We start from the raw sequence: 18,296 nt of genomic DNA on the forward strand, positions 1-18,296 counted from the left end.
TTGGTAGAGGGGCTGCTAGTGTTGAGGAAACAGGAAGACTGCAGAAGGATTTGGACAGATGAAGAGAATGCATAAGGAAGTGGCAAATGAAATACAATATTGGAAAAAGGTAGAAGAAATAAATGTGCAGACTATTTTCTAAATGCGGAGAATATCCAAAAATCTGAGATACAAAGAGACTTGGGAGTCCTTGTGCAGAACACCCTAACGTTTAACTTGCAGGTTGAATCAGTGGTGAGGAAGGCAAGTGCAATGTTCATATTCATTTCAAGAGGCCCAGAATATTAGAGCAGGGATGTGATGCTGAGGCTTTATAAGGTACTGGTGAGGCCTCACCTTGAGTATTGTGAATGGCTCTGGGCTCCTTATCAAAGAAAAGATGGGCTGGCACTGGAGAGGGTTCAGAGGAGTTTCACAAGGATGATTCCAAGAATGAAAGCATTATCATATGAGGTATGTTTGATGGTTCTGGGACTGTACTCACTGGAATTTAGAATGACGAGGGGGATCCCACTGAAACCTTTTGAATGTTGAAAGGCCTACACAGAGTAGATGTGGATCAGATGTTTCCCATGGTGGTGGAGTCGAGGACAAGAAGGCACTGACTCAGGATGGAGGGGCATCCATTTAAAACAGAGATGCTGAGAAATTTCTTTAGCCAGAGGATGGCAAATTTGTGGAATTTGTTACCACAGGCAGCTGTGGAGGCCAAGTTGTTGGGTGTATTTAAGGCAGACATTGAAAGGTTTTTGATTGACCATGGCATCAAAGGTTACGGGGAGCAGGTCGGGTGGTGGGTCTGGGGAGGGGAAAAAGGGATCAGCCATGATTTGAATGGTGGATCCGGCTCAATGGGCCAAATCACCTAATGTGTTCCTATATCAAATGGGTATATACAGTGCCTATAAAAAGTATTCAGCAACCCCACCCTCTTGGAAGTTTTTATGTTTTATTGTTTTACAACATTCAGTCACAATGGATTTAATTCAGCTTTTTTTGACACTGATCAATAGAAAGACTCTTTCTTGTCAAAGAGAAAACTGATTAATACAAAGTGATCTAAATTAATTACAATATAAAACACAAAATAGTTGATTGCATAAGTATTCAACCCCTTTAATATGACACACCAAATCATCACTGGAGCAGCCAATTGGTTTTAGAAGTCACATAATTAGTGAAATGGAGATCACCGTGTGTAGTGAAAATATACCTGTATCTGGAAGGACCAACTGCTGATGTGTCAATATTCTGGCAAAAAACTACACCATGAAGACAAAGGGACACTTCAAGCAACTCTGTGAAAAGGTTATTCAAAAGCATAATTCAGGAGACGGATACAAGGAAATTTCCAAGTCACTGGATATACCTTGAAGTACAGTTAGGTCATTCATCAAGAAATGTAAAGAATATGGCACAGCTGTACTTGATCAGGCTGGCCTTAAAAGCTGAGTAACTGTGCAATAAAGGGACTAATGAAAGAGGACACCAAGAGATGTATGACAGCTCTGGAAGAGTTACAAGCTTCAGTGGCTGAGATGGGAGAGACTGTGCATACTACAACTGTCGACCGGGTGCTTCACCAGTTGCAGCTTTATGGGAGAGTGGCAAACAGAAAGCCACTGTTGAAAAAAAACTCGTGAAATCTCAGCTAGAGTTTGCCATAAGGCATTTGGGAGACTCTGAAGTCGGCTAGAAGAAGGTTCTATGGTCTGATGAAACCAAAATTAGGCTCTTTGGCCATCAGACTAAACATTGCACATCATCAAAAACATACCATCCCCACCATGAAGCATGGTGGTGGTTGCATTGTGCTGTGGGGATTCTTCACGGCAGCAGGCCCTAGAAGGCTTGTGAAGGTAGATGGTAAAATGAATACAGCAAAATACAGAGAAATCCTGGAGGAGAACCTGATGCAGTCTGCAAGTGAACTGTGACTAGGGAGAAGATTTGTTTTCAAGCCAATGACCCCAAGTATAAAGCCAAAGCTATACAGGATTGGTTTAAAACAACAAAATTAATGTCCTAGAGTGGCCAAGTCAGAGTCCAGACCTCAATCCAATTGATGAATTTGTGGCTGGACTTGAAAAAGGCTGTTCACTCACAATCCCCATGCAATCTGACAGAGCTTGAGCAGTGTTGTAAAGAAGAACGGGGAAAAATTGCAGTGTCCAGATATGCAAGGCTGATAGAGACCTATCCACACAGACTCAAGGCTGTAATTGCTGCCAAAGATGCATTTACTAAATGCCGACATGAAAGGAGTGAATATTTGTAATTAATTTAGATTGCTTTGTAGTGATCTGCGTTCACTTTGACATGAGTCTTTTTTCTGTTGACCAGAGTCAAAAAAAAAGCCAAATTAAATCCACTGTGATTCAATGTTGTAAAACAATAAAAACATGAAAACTTCGCGGGGGAGGGGGGTGGGGGGAGGGGATGATGAATATTCTTTTATCGGCACCGTTTGTACTTATTATAATTCACAGTTTTTTTGTTCTGCTTATTATGTTTTGCATTGTACCACTGCTGCAAAGTTAACAAATTTCACAAAATATTCTAGTGATAATAAACCTGATCCTGATGTTATTACAATTTATAGTTTTTTAAAATTATATATTGCAACGTAAGGCTGCCAAAAAGCAACATATCTCACAACAAATACCAATGAATGCAACAAATTTCTCAGCACTACTAAAAGCTGAGGCACTAATGCATCACCAGTTCTTCATCCCGCACTTAGCGCTGAGCCCGCTTCTGAAGGCAAGAATTGAGTCAAAACCATAAGGAGATTTACGTGCCATAACTGTGGACAAAGTTGTTCAAATCATTCCTTTATACTAACTCTGGCTTCATTTCAGAATAGTTCCTTGGCCATGAAGTACTTCTCAAAGTTCAAAGTGAAAGTTTGAATTACATTTGTTATTGAAGTATGTACACTATATACAACTTGTGATTCATTTCCTTACAGCAGCCACAAAACAAAGAAACCCAATAGAACCCATTAAAACAAGCTACCGTCTAACACCCAATGTTCAGAATAAAAACAAAGCATACAAAGAATGAAAGTAATAAAATAAGTTTTTAAAAGGAGCATTGCAAAGTTGTTCTTCAATAGTAAATGAGTTAATTTATAAATCATTATCATCTCGTACTTGGTATTTTTGAAGAAGAAGAAGAAAGCCCTCAACTCCAAGTGGAGTTATCAGGATGCCGTCATGACGGCGTATTTTTAGCAGGCTTTTTTATCTTTATGAGGCCGATGCTCAACCCAGCACGGATGGAAGGCATGCAAGGTAGCTGGCTGGATTCAAACTCTGGAGCCTTCGCTCTGAAGTCCGGCGCTGATGCCACTATGCCACCTGCCAGCACTTAGTATTTTTACTTTGTTAAATATATGTCTGCAGAATCTTTTTGGGTGAGTATTAACTCTTTATTAATAGGTATGTAGTGGTTTTGCATTTGGCTCAACATTTTACAGTGCCAGCTGTAAGAATGGACATTCAATTCCTGCAGGAACTCTGTGCGTTCTCCCCAAGAACGTTTGGGTTTCCTACGGCTGCTCCAGTTTCCTCCCACAAATCCCAAAGATGTACGGGTTAGGGTTACTGAGTTGTGGGCATGTTACGCTGGAGCCAGGAGCCTGGGGAACCTTGCAGGCTGCCCCAGCACAATCCTCACTGATTTAATTGAAAACAAATAACACGTTTCACTGTATGTTTCGATACACGTGTGACAGGTCAAGCTAATCTATCTTTTCTTGCAATCTAAACAGTCTCTTAACAGTAAATGAGCTAATTAACAGATTACTTTCACCCCTTTCTGTCTAGGGAATTTTTGGGGGTGATTATTAAACATTTATTACTAGCTATGTGGGGTAATCACATTTTCAGGCATGAAACTATTTTAATCAGTTTCGACGTACCATCATACACAAGTTTTCATGAAATAAAAACAAACTCCTCAGAACTAATTTGTGCATGAAAAAAATTGGGTCAATCAGAGGACATGGTAACATTAGCAAGGCATTTATTGCTTGTCTCTAATTGTTCTTGATTGACATTCAGCAACTTCTTAGTTATTTCAGAACCAGATATAATGCCGTTGGTTGAGAGCCACATCTAGACTAGATCAGCCAAAGGTGGTGTCAGTGAATTGGAAGGGTTTGTATAACAATCTAATCGCTTCATGGCCAACACTACTGTAGCCAACTTTCTATTCAATATCCATTTAATAAATTGAATTACTCCGCACCTCTAGTGGGACATGAACCCCAGAACTGTGGTTCAGCCCTTTGGATTTCTAACCAATAGCCTGCTATTCTACTCTGCTTATATTCTATTACATGCATCTGCTCAATTAATTTCAATTCATTGAGTGTTACTGTGTCAAATGAGACCTTTCAGTCAACTGTACTATGAAAACACCTGGACAATGCAAGAAGGCTTTTTGCACTGAGGTTGAGTGAGACTAGAAGTAGACATCACAAGTCAAGGATGAAAGGTGAAACATTTAAGGGGAACCTGGGGGGTGGGGGAACTTCTTCATTCATAGTGTGGAACGATCCGTTAATGGTGTTGATTTCAAAGTTTAAGAGAAATTTGGATAGATGCATGGATGGGGGATTATGGAGGGCCATGATCCTGATGACGGTCAATGGGATTAGGCAGAATATCAGTCTGATACATACCAGGTGGGCCAAAGGGCCTACGTTTGAGCTGCTATGCTCCATAACCCTGAAAATCCATGAAAGGGGTGGAGGGATACAGACCCGATGTAGGCAAATGTGACTAGTGTAGATATGTATCATACTTGGCATGGATGAGATGTAGCTTATGGTCATAAAACAGAAGATACACTTAGTGGCCACTTTATTAGGTATCTCCTATATCTCATAAACAGGCCACTCAGTGTATGTTCCTGGTCTGCTGACGTAGCCCATCCACTTCAATGTTCGACATGTTCTGCGTTCAGAGATGCTGTCCTGCACATCACAGTTGTAACGTGTGGTTATTTAAGTTACTGTCAGCTTGAACTAGTCTGGCCATTCTCCTCTGACCTCTATCATTAACAAGGAAGTTTCACCCACAGAACTGCCACACACTGGATGCTTTTTGTTTCTCGCACCATTCTCAAGAAGGAATTGTGCATGAAGATCTCAGGAGACCAGCATTTTCTGCGATACTCACCCTGCCCCCCCCCCCATCTGAAACCAACAATCATTCCAGTCAAAGTCACTTCAAATCACACTCCTTTCCCCATTCTGATGCTTGGTCTGAACAACAACTGAACTTCTTGACCATGTCTGCATGCTTTCATGCATTGAGTTGCGCCACACGATTGGCTGATCAGATTTTCTCATTAATGAACAGGTGTACAGGTGTAACTAATAAAGTTGCCACTGAGTCCAGAACAGTAGAACAATCCTACAATGCTTAATTCTCCAATAACAAGAAGAACTTTCTCCAGGATCACACCATCAATAGAGTCAATCAGCATGAAAACAGATTCTGAGGCTCCTGAACAAGCACTCATTCACATTAAATCCTGCAGTTGTCCTTTTTTTTATTCGAACACAGAACAGTACAGCCCAGGAACAGGTTCTTCAGCTCACAATGTCTGCGCTGTGCGCAAAGGACCATCTCTTGCAATATTGCAGGCTTGTCTCTGACTTTGTTATTTTGCACTGTCTCTCTTCCCCTTTCAATGTCACTGCCTTATATATAATATACACACATAGTTTATCCTCTGTGTGTTGTCTGCATCTGTGTTTCTGTGTTTCTGTGAGGCTGCTGCAAGGTCTTCATTGTACCTCTACCTAATTGTATGTGACAATACACTATATTTGATTTTTTATTAGATTATAAGGACACGCAGTCCTCATTTATTGTCATTTAGTAATGCATGTATTAAGAAATGATACAATGTTCCTCCAGAATGATATCACAGAAACACAAGACAAACCAAGACTAAAAAAAAACTGACAAAAACCACATAATTATAACATATAGTTACAACAGTGCAAAGCAATACCGTAATTTGATAATGAACAGACCATGGGCACGGTAAAAAAAAAAGTCTCAAAGTCTCTCGAAAATTCCCATCATCTCACGCAGACGGAGAAGGAAGAAAAACTCTCCCTGCCATGAACCTCCAGCGCCGCAAACTTGCCAATGCAGCACCCTGGAAGCATCCGACCACAGTCTGACTCTGAGTCGTCCGAAAACTTCGAGCCTCTGACCAGCCCTCTGACGCCGAGCACCGAGCACCATCTCTGCCGAGCGCTTTGACCCCAGCCCCGGCAACAGGCAATAGGCAAAGCCAAGGATTTGGGGCCTTCCCCTCCGGAGATTCTCTTCAGTGTCTTATTTGCTCTGTAAATAATGCTTCAGTATGTGTGGGGGGGGGGCGGGAGGAGACAGATGGCCACTCAGACTTCCTTGGTTACTTCTGTTGATCATAAGCCTCTTGTGTCAAACATCCCTGAGCTTAAGCAGATGCAGTATTGTTGGGGTGTATGGGGTATACAGAGAGAGCTGGTAACTCTGGTGAAAGGGCTTGTTGTGTCCATTCCGGGGCAGCTCACTTTGGTTGCCAGTGGACACAGCTCCCACCTGTGGCTCTTAGCAGCTGTTTGCATGCAACAGTGGTCACACCCCAGTACACCGCTTCGACAGGTGGGCGAAGCCACGACAGAGTATCCAGTGGCTTCATACCCCAGGTGAGATTGGGACTTTGTATGTGAAGTCAGCTCTGGGGCGCTGGGCAGATGAGGTCTACTGTGAGATCGAATGGTCAGGAAGGCAGTTCCGCAATGACTCTGGAGAGTGAAGGGCAGACAAGGCACAGAAGACGTCATGCTCATCCATTGCAAACAAGGAAAACACCAGTTTGTGAGCTTGTTCGTACCACTGGTCTGGAGAGTGAACGGACACAATGGAAAACCACTATTGCCTGGCAACTCTGGACAAGTGGTGTATTTCGTTTCTGACCTCTGTTTTTTCACAAAACTACAAAAGTTTATTCACTCACAAAATGCACACAATGATCAGGGATTTGCAAGACTATTTACAATTTCAAATTAAAATATGATTACTATCATCTATAAAACACTCAGTTCCCGGGGGGGGGGCGGGGGGTTCCATTCTCGGAACTCCACCGCTGTGCCCATCCTGACTACATACTCTCTCTCCAAGGACATTCTGGGCACAGACATCCTGACTAGCTGCATCACTGCCTGGTATGGGAACTGTACTTCCCTCAATCACAGGTCTCTGCGCAGTATGGCGCGGACAGCCCAGCACATCCATAGATGTGAACTTCTCACTATTCAGGATATTTACAAAGACAGGTGTGTAAAAAGGGCCCGAAGGATCATTGGGGACCCAAGTCACCCCAACCACAAACTGTTCCAGCTGTTACTGTCCGGGAAATGGTACCACAGCATAAAAGTCAGGACCATCAGGCTCCGGGACAGCTTCTTCCACCAGGCCATCAGACTGATTAATTCATGCTGACACAACTGTATTTCTATGTTATATTGACTGTTCTGTTGTACTATTTATTATAATTTACTATAAATTGCACGTTGCACATTTAGCCGGAGACATAACATAAAGCTATTTACTCCTCATGCATATGAAGCAAAAAAGTCAATTCAATTCGATTCAACTCAGAAGCAGCGCAGGCAGTTGGCTCGAGCCAAGCCCTCAACTTCCTGTGGCCTGACCTCTTCACCTCTCATGCCTTCTCCTCTTAGAACTGGACAGGAGAGCAGCTGTGAACGAGAGATCCTTCAACCTGAGGGAAGCCCATCGGCTCATGAATTTGACCTTAACTGGTGTGCAGAGTAATCTGGCAAAAAATGCATTTTTCTTTGCGGGAAACAAGCAACAGCTTGCAACAGATTGGAATATGACCTGTATTTATGAGGCCCATTTATTTTATCTGTTTTTTTTTTCTTTCTTGCACAGTCATGCATTATGTTTACAATCTCATTCCCTTATCTAATAGTTTTATTGATTGGACAGTCTATAGATGGAAAACTATGGTAACAAAACAAACCATATCAGATCATCCAATCATATTGACTCAATCAAGTCTCCCTTTCAGACCATATATTCAGTGATGCTGGTCTTTCCCAGTCTCCTCCTACCCTATTTCACCTCACTGTGAGAGTCCACCCATTCATACATACTGGATGACTATATGAGCAACAGGTGGATTTGCTGACCATAGGCATCTTCTGCTAGGGAACTCTATTCCTGGGTGACCTTCTGACTTGTGAACTGTCCTAGATAGGAACAATTCACAGGAGTGGAACCCAGCCATAATTTGTGAATGACCTGTATTATGAACATAGAACATTACCACACAGTACAGGCCCTTTGGCCCACAATATTGTGCCGACCTCTTAACATACTTTAAGATCAATCTAACCTTCCCTTCCACATAGCCCTACATTTTTCTATCAACCATGTACTTACTTAAAAGTTTCTTAAATATTCCTAATGCTTCTGCCTCTCCTACCACCTACCTGGGCACCACACACCCACTAGTCACTGTGTACAGAACTCACCTCTGACAGCCCCCTATACTTTACTCCAATCATCTTAAAAACATGCCCCTTTGTATTAGCTATTTCCCCACAAGAAAAAGTCTTGACTCGATCTCTGCGTCATATTGTCCTGTATGCCTCTATCAAGTCACTCTTATCCTCCTTCTCTCCAAAATGAAAAGCCCTACCTCCAAAAACCTATCCTCGTAAGACGTGCTGTTTAATCTAGTCGGCACCCAGGTAAATTTCCTCTGAACCCTCTCTCGAGCCTACAGATCCTTCCTATAATGATGCAACCAGAAATGATCAAATAGCGTGGTCTAACCAGGGTTTGAGAGCTGTAACATTACCTCACTGCTCTGTCCTCTAAACGTTCATTCTCAGAGTAAACGTACATACACTGGGCTCATCCCTGGTGTCAGTGATCCATTTTAGTCTTATAATGCTCGCTCTCCAATAAGAGAGGGAACTTTCTCTGGGGTCACATGATCATATACAGTCAAACAAAGTGGAAACAGATCCTGAAACTGATCATTAAGCACAGTTTGTGGCAATGAATTCCACAGGTACACCACACTCTGGCTAAAGAAATTCCTCCTACATAGACACCATTCCTTTCTGTGGCTGTGCCCTCTCGTCCGAGACACCCCAACTAAAAGAAGCATCTTCTCCTCATCTACTATCTAAGACTTTCAATATTCGATGTGTTTCATGGAGATTCCCCCCTCCCTATTCTAAACGCCAGCAAATGCATTAATACTATCCGTGTCCCTTTATACGAGAACATACACACAGAGGCCACTTTATTATGTACCTCTTGTAACTAGGAGAGTGGCCACTGAGTATTTGTTTGTGGTGTTCTATTGCTGTAGCTCTTCCACTTCATGGTTTGACATATTGTGCATTCAGAGATGCTCTTCTGCACACCATTATTGTAATGTCAGCTCAAGCCAGTCCGCCATTCTCCTCTAAACTCTCTCATTAATAAGCCGTTTTTGTCCACAGAACTGCTGCTCACTGGATTTGTTTTTTTTTTCACCCTTCTCTGTAAACTCTTGAGACGGTTGAGTGTGAATATCCCAGGGTATCAATGGTTTCTGAGGTGCTCCAGCCATCGCATCTGGCAGCAACAAGCAATCCACAGTCAAAGTCACTTAGATCACATTTCGTCTCCGTTCTGCCGTTTGGTCGGAACAACAGCTGAACCTCTTGACCATGTCTGCATGCTTTTATGCAATCGAGTTGCTGCCACATGATTGGCTGATTAGATATTTGCTTTAACGAGCAGATCTACAGGTATACCTAATAAAGTGGCCACTAAGTGTAGAACAACACAGTACAGAAACAGGCCCTACAGCCCATGAATTTGTTCCAAACTAATTAACCTGGTAATTAAATGCCTAACGAAACTAATCCCTTTTGCCTGCACAATGTCCATACTCCTCCATTCCCTACACGTTCATGCATAAGAACCTCAAGCACCTCTCTCACATTTGCCCTCACCATGCCTGGCAACGCATTCCAAGCATCAACTTGCACAGTAACATAGCCTTTGAACTTACCCCCTCTCAACGTAAACACAGGCCCTCAAATATTAGACGTTTCAACCCCGGGGAAAAAGATACTGGCTGTCTACTCTGTCCATGCCCCTCAAAATCTAATAAAGAGCTGCCAGGTCTCCTCTCAGGCTCCGATGCTCCAAGAAAACAACCCATGTCCTCTAATCCAGGCAGTATTCTGGCGATTCTCTTCTGCACCCTCTCCAAAGCCTCATTTTTCATGTAATGGGGTAACCAGAAATGAATGCAATTGATCGCCCTGATGGAGGAAGTTTGTGGAGGCTTTGGAGTGGGTGTAGAAGAGGTTTAGCATGATACTGACAGGATTATTTAATTCATTTATACATTTATTTATAGAAACAGTGTGAAACAAATCCTTCCAGCCCGACGAGCCACATCGCCCAGCAATCGACTTATTTAGCCCTAGCCTAACCACAGGATGATTTACAATGACCAATTAACCAACGAACTGTACATTTTTTGGAATGTGGGAGGAAACCAGAGCAGACAGAGGAAACTTTAGCTCTGCTTTCCTCCCACATTCCAAAAAATGTAACAGTTAATTGCTTAATTGGTCATGGGAAGGATTTCCTTATAGACAGTGTCAGGATTGAACTCTGGATGCTGATGCCCCAGCACTATGCCGGTAGAGAGCAACTGAATTATTCTCTCCACATTTCCATCAATTCCATCAGCACCGCCAAGACTCAACGACTCAACGACTCAGTTACACAATTAGGAACAATTTCCAGCAACCAGTTAATCCACCAACCTGCGTGCCCTTGGGATGTTGGAGAAAATTTGCACACCTGGAGGAATTTGATGTGATTATTGGGGAAAATGAGCAGACTCCACACTAAGAGCACCACAGGTTGGAACTTAACTCGGGTCTTTGGAGTGGTGGTCCCCTGGCACTATCACTGTACCACTGTGATGTGACCAGATGCTTTGTTTCCTTGTGAGTGGATTCAGGATGGGAATGTTAGAAGCTGAAAAAAGACACTTAACTCATATATATATATGTAGTGCCTAAGACTTTTGCACAGTACTGTATTTGTCAACGTGGAGTGACATGGAGTGGAGATCGAGTTTGTAAATCTGACGGGTGCAAAGGATATTGAAAATGGCGAGGGGGGTATGTGGAACAGTTAGCAGAGAAGGAGTGTCAGTGGCTGGGTGGGGGTGGTACAGGTATAGTTGCACCCAGACCTGAGACGCCAGGCAAGGTCACTTGATTCCAAACAATTGATTTATTGATCATTACAGAATGTCTCTCTAGTGCTTCCCTCTCCCTCATCCCTCTCTTCTCATTTTCCCACCATGATTCCCTTCTCACTGCCCCCTTCTCACTCTCCGTCCACAACAGTCCAGGGCTACGGTAGGAAACTTTCTCACATGGTGTGAGCAGAATTATCTGCAGCTTAATTTGAAAAAGACTGAGGAGCTGGTGGTAGACCTGAGGAGAGCTAAGGTACCGGTGACCCTTATTTCCATTCAGGGGGTCAGTGTGGACATGGTGGAGGATTACAAATACCTGGGGATACGAACTGACAATAAACTGGACTGGTCAAAGAACACTGAGGCTGTCTATAAGAAGGGTCAGAGCCGTCTCTATTTCCTGAGGAGACCGAGGTCCTTTAACATCTGCCGGACGATGCTGAGGATGTTCTACGAGTCTGTGGTGGCCAGTGCTATCATGTTTGCTGTTGTGTGCTGAGGCAGCAGGCTGAGGGTAGCAGACACCAACAGAATCAACAAACTCATTCGTAAGGCCAGTGATGTTGTGGGGATGGAACTGGACTCTCTGACGGTGGTGTCTGAAAAGACGATACTGTCTAAGTTGCATGACATCTTGGACAATGTCTCCCATCCACTACAAAATGTACTGGTTGGGCACAGGAGTACATTCAGCCAGAGTCTCATTCCACCGAGATGCAACACAGAGCATCAAAGGAAGTCATTCCTGCCTGTGGCCATCAAACTTTACAACTCCTCCCTTGGAGGGTCAGACACCCTGAGCCAATAGGCTGGTCCTGGACTTATTTCCTGGCATAATTTACATATTACTATTTAACTATTTATGGTTTTATTACTATTTATTATTTATGGTGCAGCCCCAGGATCAATAAAGAATGACTATGACTATGACTATGGGAGACCCATATCAGAATCAGGTTTATCATCACTCACATATGTCATGATTTTTTTTGCGGCAGCCATACAGTGCAAAACCTACCTAAAATTATTACAAAACTGCGCAAACGGCTTAGGTACTCTAGCTATACATGTCCTGTGGGGTGAAAGGTCATCGGTTATTGGGTTGTTATTTCTTGCATGGCATCACTGCCCGTGACAAGTCTCATCTCCTCTGACAGGGAGCGTTAGGGGACTCACAGTTAAAATGGGTTGTACCATAGCATAGCAGTTAGTAGAACGCTATTACGGTACTGGTGACCTGGGTTCAATTCCTGTTGCTGTCTGTACTTTGTTCGCATGACTGCATGAATTTCCTCTAGGTGCTCTGGTTTCCTCCCACATTCCAAAGACGTGGGGGTTAGTAGGTTAATTTGTCACATGAGTGTAGTTGGGTGGTGCGGGCTCTTTGGGATGGAAGGGCATATTACAGTGCTGTACCTCGAAATAAAAATATGAAAAATTAAATTTAATAAACAAAGGAACTCCAACATCTCTACGACAGCATGCTTCAAAACTAGCCTCAGGAAACTCCAGTACAGACTAACACCACATGCTTTCCAAAGATAAAATTATAAAGTTAGGGGCAACTCACAACCGGTTCAAAGTTCATCATAGAGAATGCATTCCATCTAACAAAGTTTATTTCACATTGTATAGATGAGATCACAATGGAATCCAATGTACATGGATAGTGGATAGTGTCTAACAAAACATAATTTACATTGGACAGAGGACATACTGTGGGTGCTAATGTAACCTCATTACAGGAACGAGCCAAGAATTGCAAAATCGTCCGGAGGAGGTTCATGGGAGGAACCCGGAAATGAGAGCGTTAAAATACAAAGAGAGTTTGACAGCTCAGGGCCTGTGCTCACTGGAGTATCAAAAATGAAGAGATATCTCATTGAAACCTATCCAATATTGAAAGGCCTAAACAGAGTGGACATCAAGAGGGTGGTTCCTCCAGTGGGAGATTCTCAGAGCAGAGAGCACAGCCTCAGATTAGAAGGGCGTCTCTTTAGACCAGAGATGAAGAGGAATTTCTTTAGCCAAAGAGTGGTGAATCTGTGGAATTTATTGTCACAGACAGCTGTGGAGACCAAGTACTTGCATATATTTAAAGCGGAGGTTGATAGGGTCTTTATTAGTAAGGGCACTTACAGAGAGAAGGCAGGAAAATGGGATTGAGGGGGATAATAAAGCAGACATGATAGAATGACAGAGCAGACATGATGGGACAAATGGCCTAATTCTACTCCTATTTGTTACGATTTTATGGTCTTTAATCAAGGGAAATATTTTTCAGAATGATAGATTTAGTTGAAACAGAAAAGACCCTTCATTCCTGTATAAATAAAGTCAAGTTCAAAGCCTTCAATGGAACAATAACAATCAAGACGATAGAAGCACTCTTCACAAAATGAGTTGAAAAGATGTTTTTTGCCAGCTTAAAACCTCTACACTAATTATTAGCTCACTGACCTTTCATAACAACGACCAGTTCGTCCCTCAGTATGTCAAAGGTACTGTGTTGAGAGCTCCTCTCAGGGATAACTTGCTTCTTCAGCCATCCGCCACAGGCATACTGGTAAAAGTTTTCACAAGGGTCCGCTGTTGGGTCCATGTTCTCAATAAGCCGGCCCGCTAAAGAGAGATAGATAAGAAATGTTAAAGGCAAAGCCGAGTTTTCCACTGGTTTTGAAGGACACAAGTCTGAAAGAGATTTTGGTATGTCACTAAAGACTCTAGCATAGTTCTACAGAAGTGCTTTGGAGGCCATTCTGACAGGTTGCACACCGTCTGGTATGGAGGCCCCAACTCACAAGACTGAAAGAATCTGCAGAGGTTTCCAGAGTTTACTGAGGGTTAATAACTTTAAATTCCTTGGTATCAGAAGATCTGTCCTGGGACCAGCACCTAAGTGCCGTTACAAAAAGACACAATGGCACCTCTACTTTCTTAAAAGTTTGAATAGATTCAGTATGTCATCTAAAACTTTGACACGTTTCTGTAGAGGTACAGAGGAGACTGTTCTGTCAAGTTGCTTAAAGGCCGTGCATGGAGACACCAATGCCCAAGAATGGAAAAGCCTATAAAAAGTGATCGATGCAGCTCAGCCCGTCTCAGAAATCACTTTCCCTATCACTCAGCACATCAACAAGGAGTGCTGCTGCAACTCAGCAGTGTTCACCATCATGGACCTCCACCATCCCGGCCTTGCTCCCTTCCATTGGGAAAGAGGCACAGTGGCCTTGGGTCCCACGCCAACAGGTTTAGAAACAGCTATTATCCTTTAACCATCAGATAACCGAACCAGTGTGAGTAACCTCAACTCTGAACTGATTTCACAAACTATGTCCTCACTTTCAAGGACTCTACAACTCATGTTCTCAGTATTCTCAGTGTCAGAGGAGTAGAAGTGAGGGCAGTTGCTACTACAATGGAGAAGGTGCTCGGGAAGCTGAAAGGTCTGAAGGTAGATAAGTCACCTGGACCAGATGGATGGACCCCAGGGTTCTAAAAGAGGTGACTGAAGAAATTGTGGAGGCATGAGTAATGATTTTTCAAGATTCACCGGTTTCTGAAATAGTTCCGAGAATTCAAAAATTGTAAATGTCACTCCACCCTTTAAAGCAGGGGTCCCCAACATTTTTTGCACCGCGGACCGGTTTAATATTGACAATATTCTGGCGGACCGGCCGACCGGGGTGGGGGGGGGCGTTGTTCAAGTATGGTTAAACTCACCTCAACATGCCTTTTACAGTTAAGGTTGCCAATTTTCTCACTCCCAAATAAGGGACAAAAGTAGCAGTCAAATCCCGGGACACTTTACCCCAGGAAAGACTACCATGACCATGAAGCCTTGCGCAGGCACCTGTGCTTCTCCCCCACAAATCGGTTTTGCCTTCATCTTCCCGAGTATACTGTACATACATTATTTCTACTTTATATAGGCTGTGTATTTATCATATCATTCCTGCTCTTATTATATGTTAGTGTTATTTATTTTCGGTCTTATATGTTATTTGGTATGATTTGTTAGGTTTTTTTTGGGTCTGGGAACGCTCAAAAATTTTTCCCATATAAATTAATGGTAATTGCTTCTTTGCTTCACGCCATTTCGGCATGAAAGGTTTCATAGGAACGCTCTACCTTAGCGGGGGAAATACGGGACAAACCAATTTAGCCCAATATATGGGATGTCCCAGCAAATACGGGACAGTTGGCAACCCTATTCAAGTTCAACAGTGCGTGACAGGGAATGAGGAAAGGCGCAGCTGACTCATATTGTTTCCTCGCGGCCGGGTAGCACATGCTTTGCGGCCCGGTGGTTGGGGACCGCTGATTTAAAAGCTACAATGGTGCTAGAGAGTGACTTCTTAGAGCTCATCTGCAGAAACAGCTTAATTTATAATATTCATGGATTCTTTTCTCTTTTTGAAGGTGGATGGGGTTCCATCGAAGTCCCTGACCTAGAGCTACACTCAAACTTCAATTCTTTACAGTGATGGTTCCCTCTTCTGGGGCTCACTGACTGGCCGTTTTTTGGTATTGTGAGGACATGGCTGAGAAGATGCCCTAGGGGTTCTTGAGGCTCTGAGTCCCTGAGGATGAGCTGTTTCCATGCCGGTGTCGCCGGCCAAAGCACTAGGGGAGAAACAGGAATATCGTGAACAGCGGATCAGCTGTCGCAGGCCTCTGTAGTCAGATATCTCTCTTTCTCTCTGTCTCTCTCTCCCTCTCTCTCGTCTAAGACCAGAGGACACAGCCTTAGAATAGAGGGGCATCCTTTTGGAATAGAGGAATTTCTTTAGCCAGAGAGTGGTGAATTTGTGGAATTCTTTGCCACAGGCAGCCATGTATGACTATTTTAATGTATATTTAAGCAGAGTTTGATAGATCCTTGATTGGTCAAAAGATTAAGGGATACGGGGAGAAGTCAGGAGATTGGGGCTGAAAGGAATATTGGAAGAGCCATGATGAAATAGCAGAGCAAACACGATGGGCCAAATGACCTAATTCTACTACTATATCTTATGGTCTTATCTAAGAACAGATGTGCTGGCACTGGAGAGGTCCTAGAGGACATTCATGAGAATGATCCTGAAAAGGTTTAACATATGACAGGAATTTGATGGTTCCGGGCTTGTTCTTGCTGGGGTTTTGAAGACTAATGAGGGATCTCATGAAAGCTGACGGATATTAAAAATCCTCGACAAAGTGGATGTGGAAAGGATATTTCCTCCAGCTGGGGAGTCTAGGACCAGAGCGTACACACTCAGAAAACAAAAACAACCCTTTAGATCAGAAATGAGGTGAAATTTCCGTGGCCAGAGGGTGCTGAATCTGTGGAATTCACTCTAACAGATGGCTTGAATGCCAAGTGATTGAGTATATTTAAAGAGGGGTTTGATAGGTTCTTAATTTGTCAGGGTGCCAAAGGTTATGGAGAGAAGGTAGAAGAACAGGGTTGAGAGGGATAATAAATCAGCATGATGGAATGGTGAAGCAAACTTGATGGGCTGAATGGCCTGCTCCTGCTCCTATATCTTCTGGTCTTATTATCTATTTATTGGTTGTTTGTTTGTTTCTGTTTGCACAGTTTGTCCTCTTTTGCACATTGATTGTCAGTCCTTGTGTGTAGTTTTTCATTGATTCTATTGTATTCCTTTGTCCTACTGTGAATGCCTGCAAGGAAATGAATCTCAAGGTAGTAGATGGTGACATATACAGACTTTGATAATAAATTTACTTTGTACTTTGTACTTTAGACTGTCTACTCCATTACAGGCACAGTCTTGCCCATTACAAAGGACAGCTTCTAAAAGGGATCCTTCAAGGAAGTGGCATCGAGGAAGAAGGAACCTCTTCTCAATACCACCATCAGCGAGGAGGGACTGAAACCTGAAGCCAGGCAATCAACATTTTAGGAACAGATTCTTCCCCTCCACCTCAGACTTCTGAATGTTCCTCGAACCCACCAACGCTAATTTGCTCCCTTTGCACTATTTATTTTGATAAGATCATTTCGTATAACTCTTTTTGTCAGTTATAGTACATTTTATTTATTTCACTGTACTCGTGCTGCAAAACTAAACAAAATTCACAACATAAGTCAGTGATAATAAACTTGATTTTGATACTGAACAGGTCAGGTGGCATCTGTCAAAAGAAAAGCGGACGTGTTTCAGACTGAAAGATGAAGAACCTCTGATAGGAAACATTAACGCTTGACATTGCCATCTTCGCTGAGCTTGACAATGAGCTTGCATTCTATCATGTCAAGGTGACATCGTCAGTGCATGGTGGTTGGTGTTTCTCTCTGGCAGTGCTCACATTTATATAGCTCCCTGTTCACTTGCCCTGCTCCTGATTGGTTATCCCTTCAGTTGACCTTTGAATCCTATTGGCTCACATTTCATTGGCTCTTAAATGTTAACTCTGTTCCCCTCTCTGCAGATGCTTCCTGATCTGCTCAATGCTTCCGGCATTTTCTGTTTATATTTCACATTTTCAGCACATGCTGTTTTTTTTTTAAATGATTACCACTTATGAAAATGACTAGCTTTTTAATCACAAGAGATTCTGTGGATGCCGCAAATCCAGAACAACCCACACAAGATATTGGAGGAACTCAGCGGGTCAGGAAGCATCTATGAAAATGAATAAACAGTTGACGTTTCGGGCCGAGACCCTTCATCAGGACTGAAAAGGAAAGGGGAAGACACCAGAATAAAAAAGGTGGGGAGTAGTGAAAGGAGGACTAGCTAGAAAGTAATAGGTGAGGTTGGGTGGGTGGGAAAGGTAAAGAGCTGGAGATGAAGGAATCTGCTAGAAGAGGGGAGTGGCCCACTGGAGAAAGGGAAATAAAAGGGGCAAGTGATAGACAGCTCAGGGAAAGAGATAAGAGTCCGGAGTGAGGAATTGAAGAAGAGGGAAGGTGGAGTGAATTTTTTTACCGGAAGAACAAATTGATGTACATG

The 18,296-nt window shown here is 42.9% G+C and overlaps 1 protein-coding gene across 2 annotated transcripts in view; it reads right to left on the reverse strand.

Moving 5' to 3' along the window:
• LOC134345127 (neprilysin-like) overlaps positions 1-18,296 on the reverse strand; it is a 310,672-nt gene that overhangs the window by 277,182 nt on the left and 15,194 nt on the right. For both annotated transcript variants that reach the window (XM_063045312.1, XM_063045311.1), the window contains exon 4: positions 13,795-13,956. In XM_063045312.1, coding sequence (XP_062901382.1) covers positions 13,795-13,956 — 162 coding nt within the window. The remainder of the gene's footprint in view (positions 1-13,794; positions 13,957-18,296) is intronic.

This window comes from Mobula hypostoma, chromosome 4 (assembly GCF_963921235.1).
Source record: "Mobula hypostoma chromosome 4, sMobHyp1.1, whole genome shotgun sequence".
NCBI lineage: Eukaryota > Metazoa > Chordata > Chondrichthyes > Myliobatiformes > Myliobatidae > Mobula > Mobula hypostoma.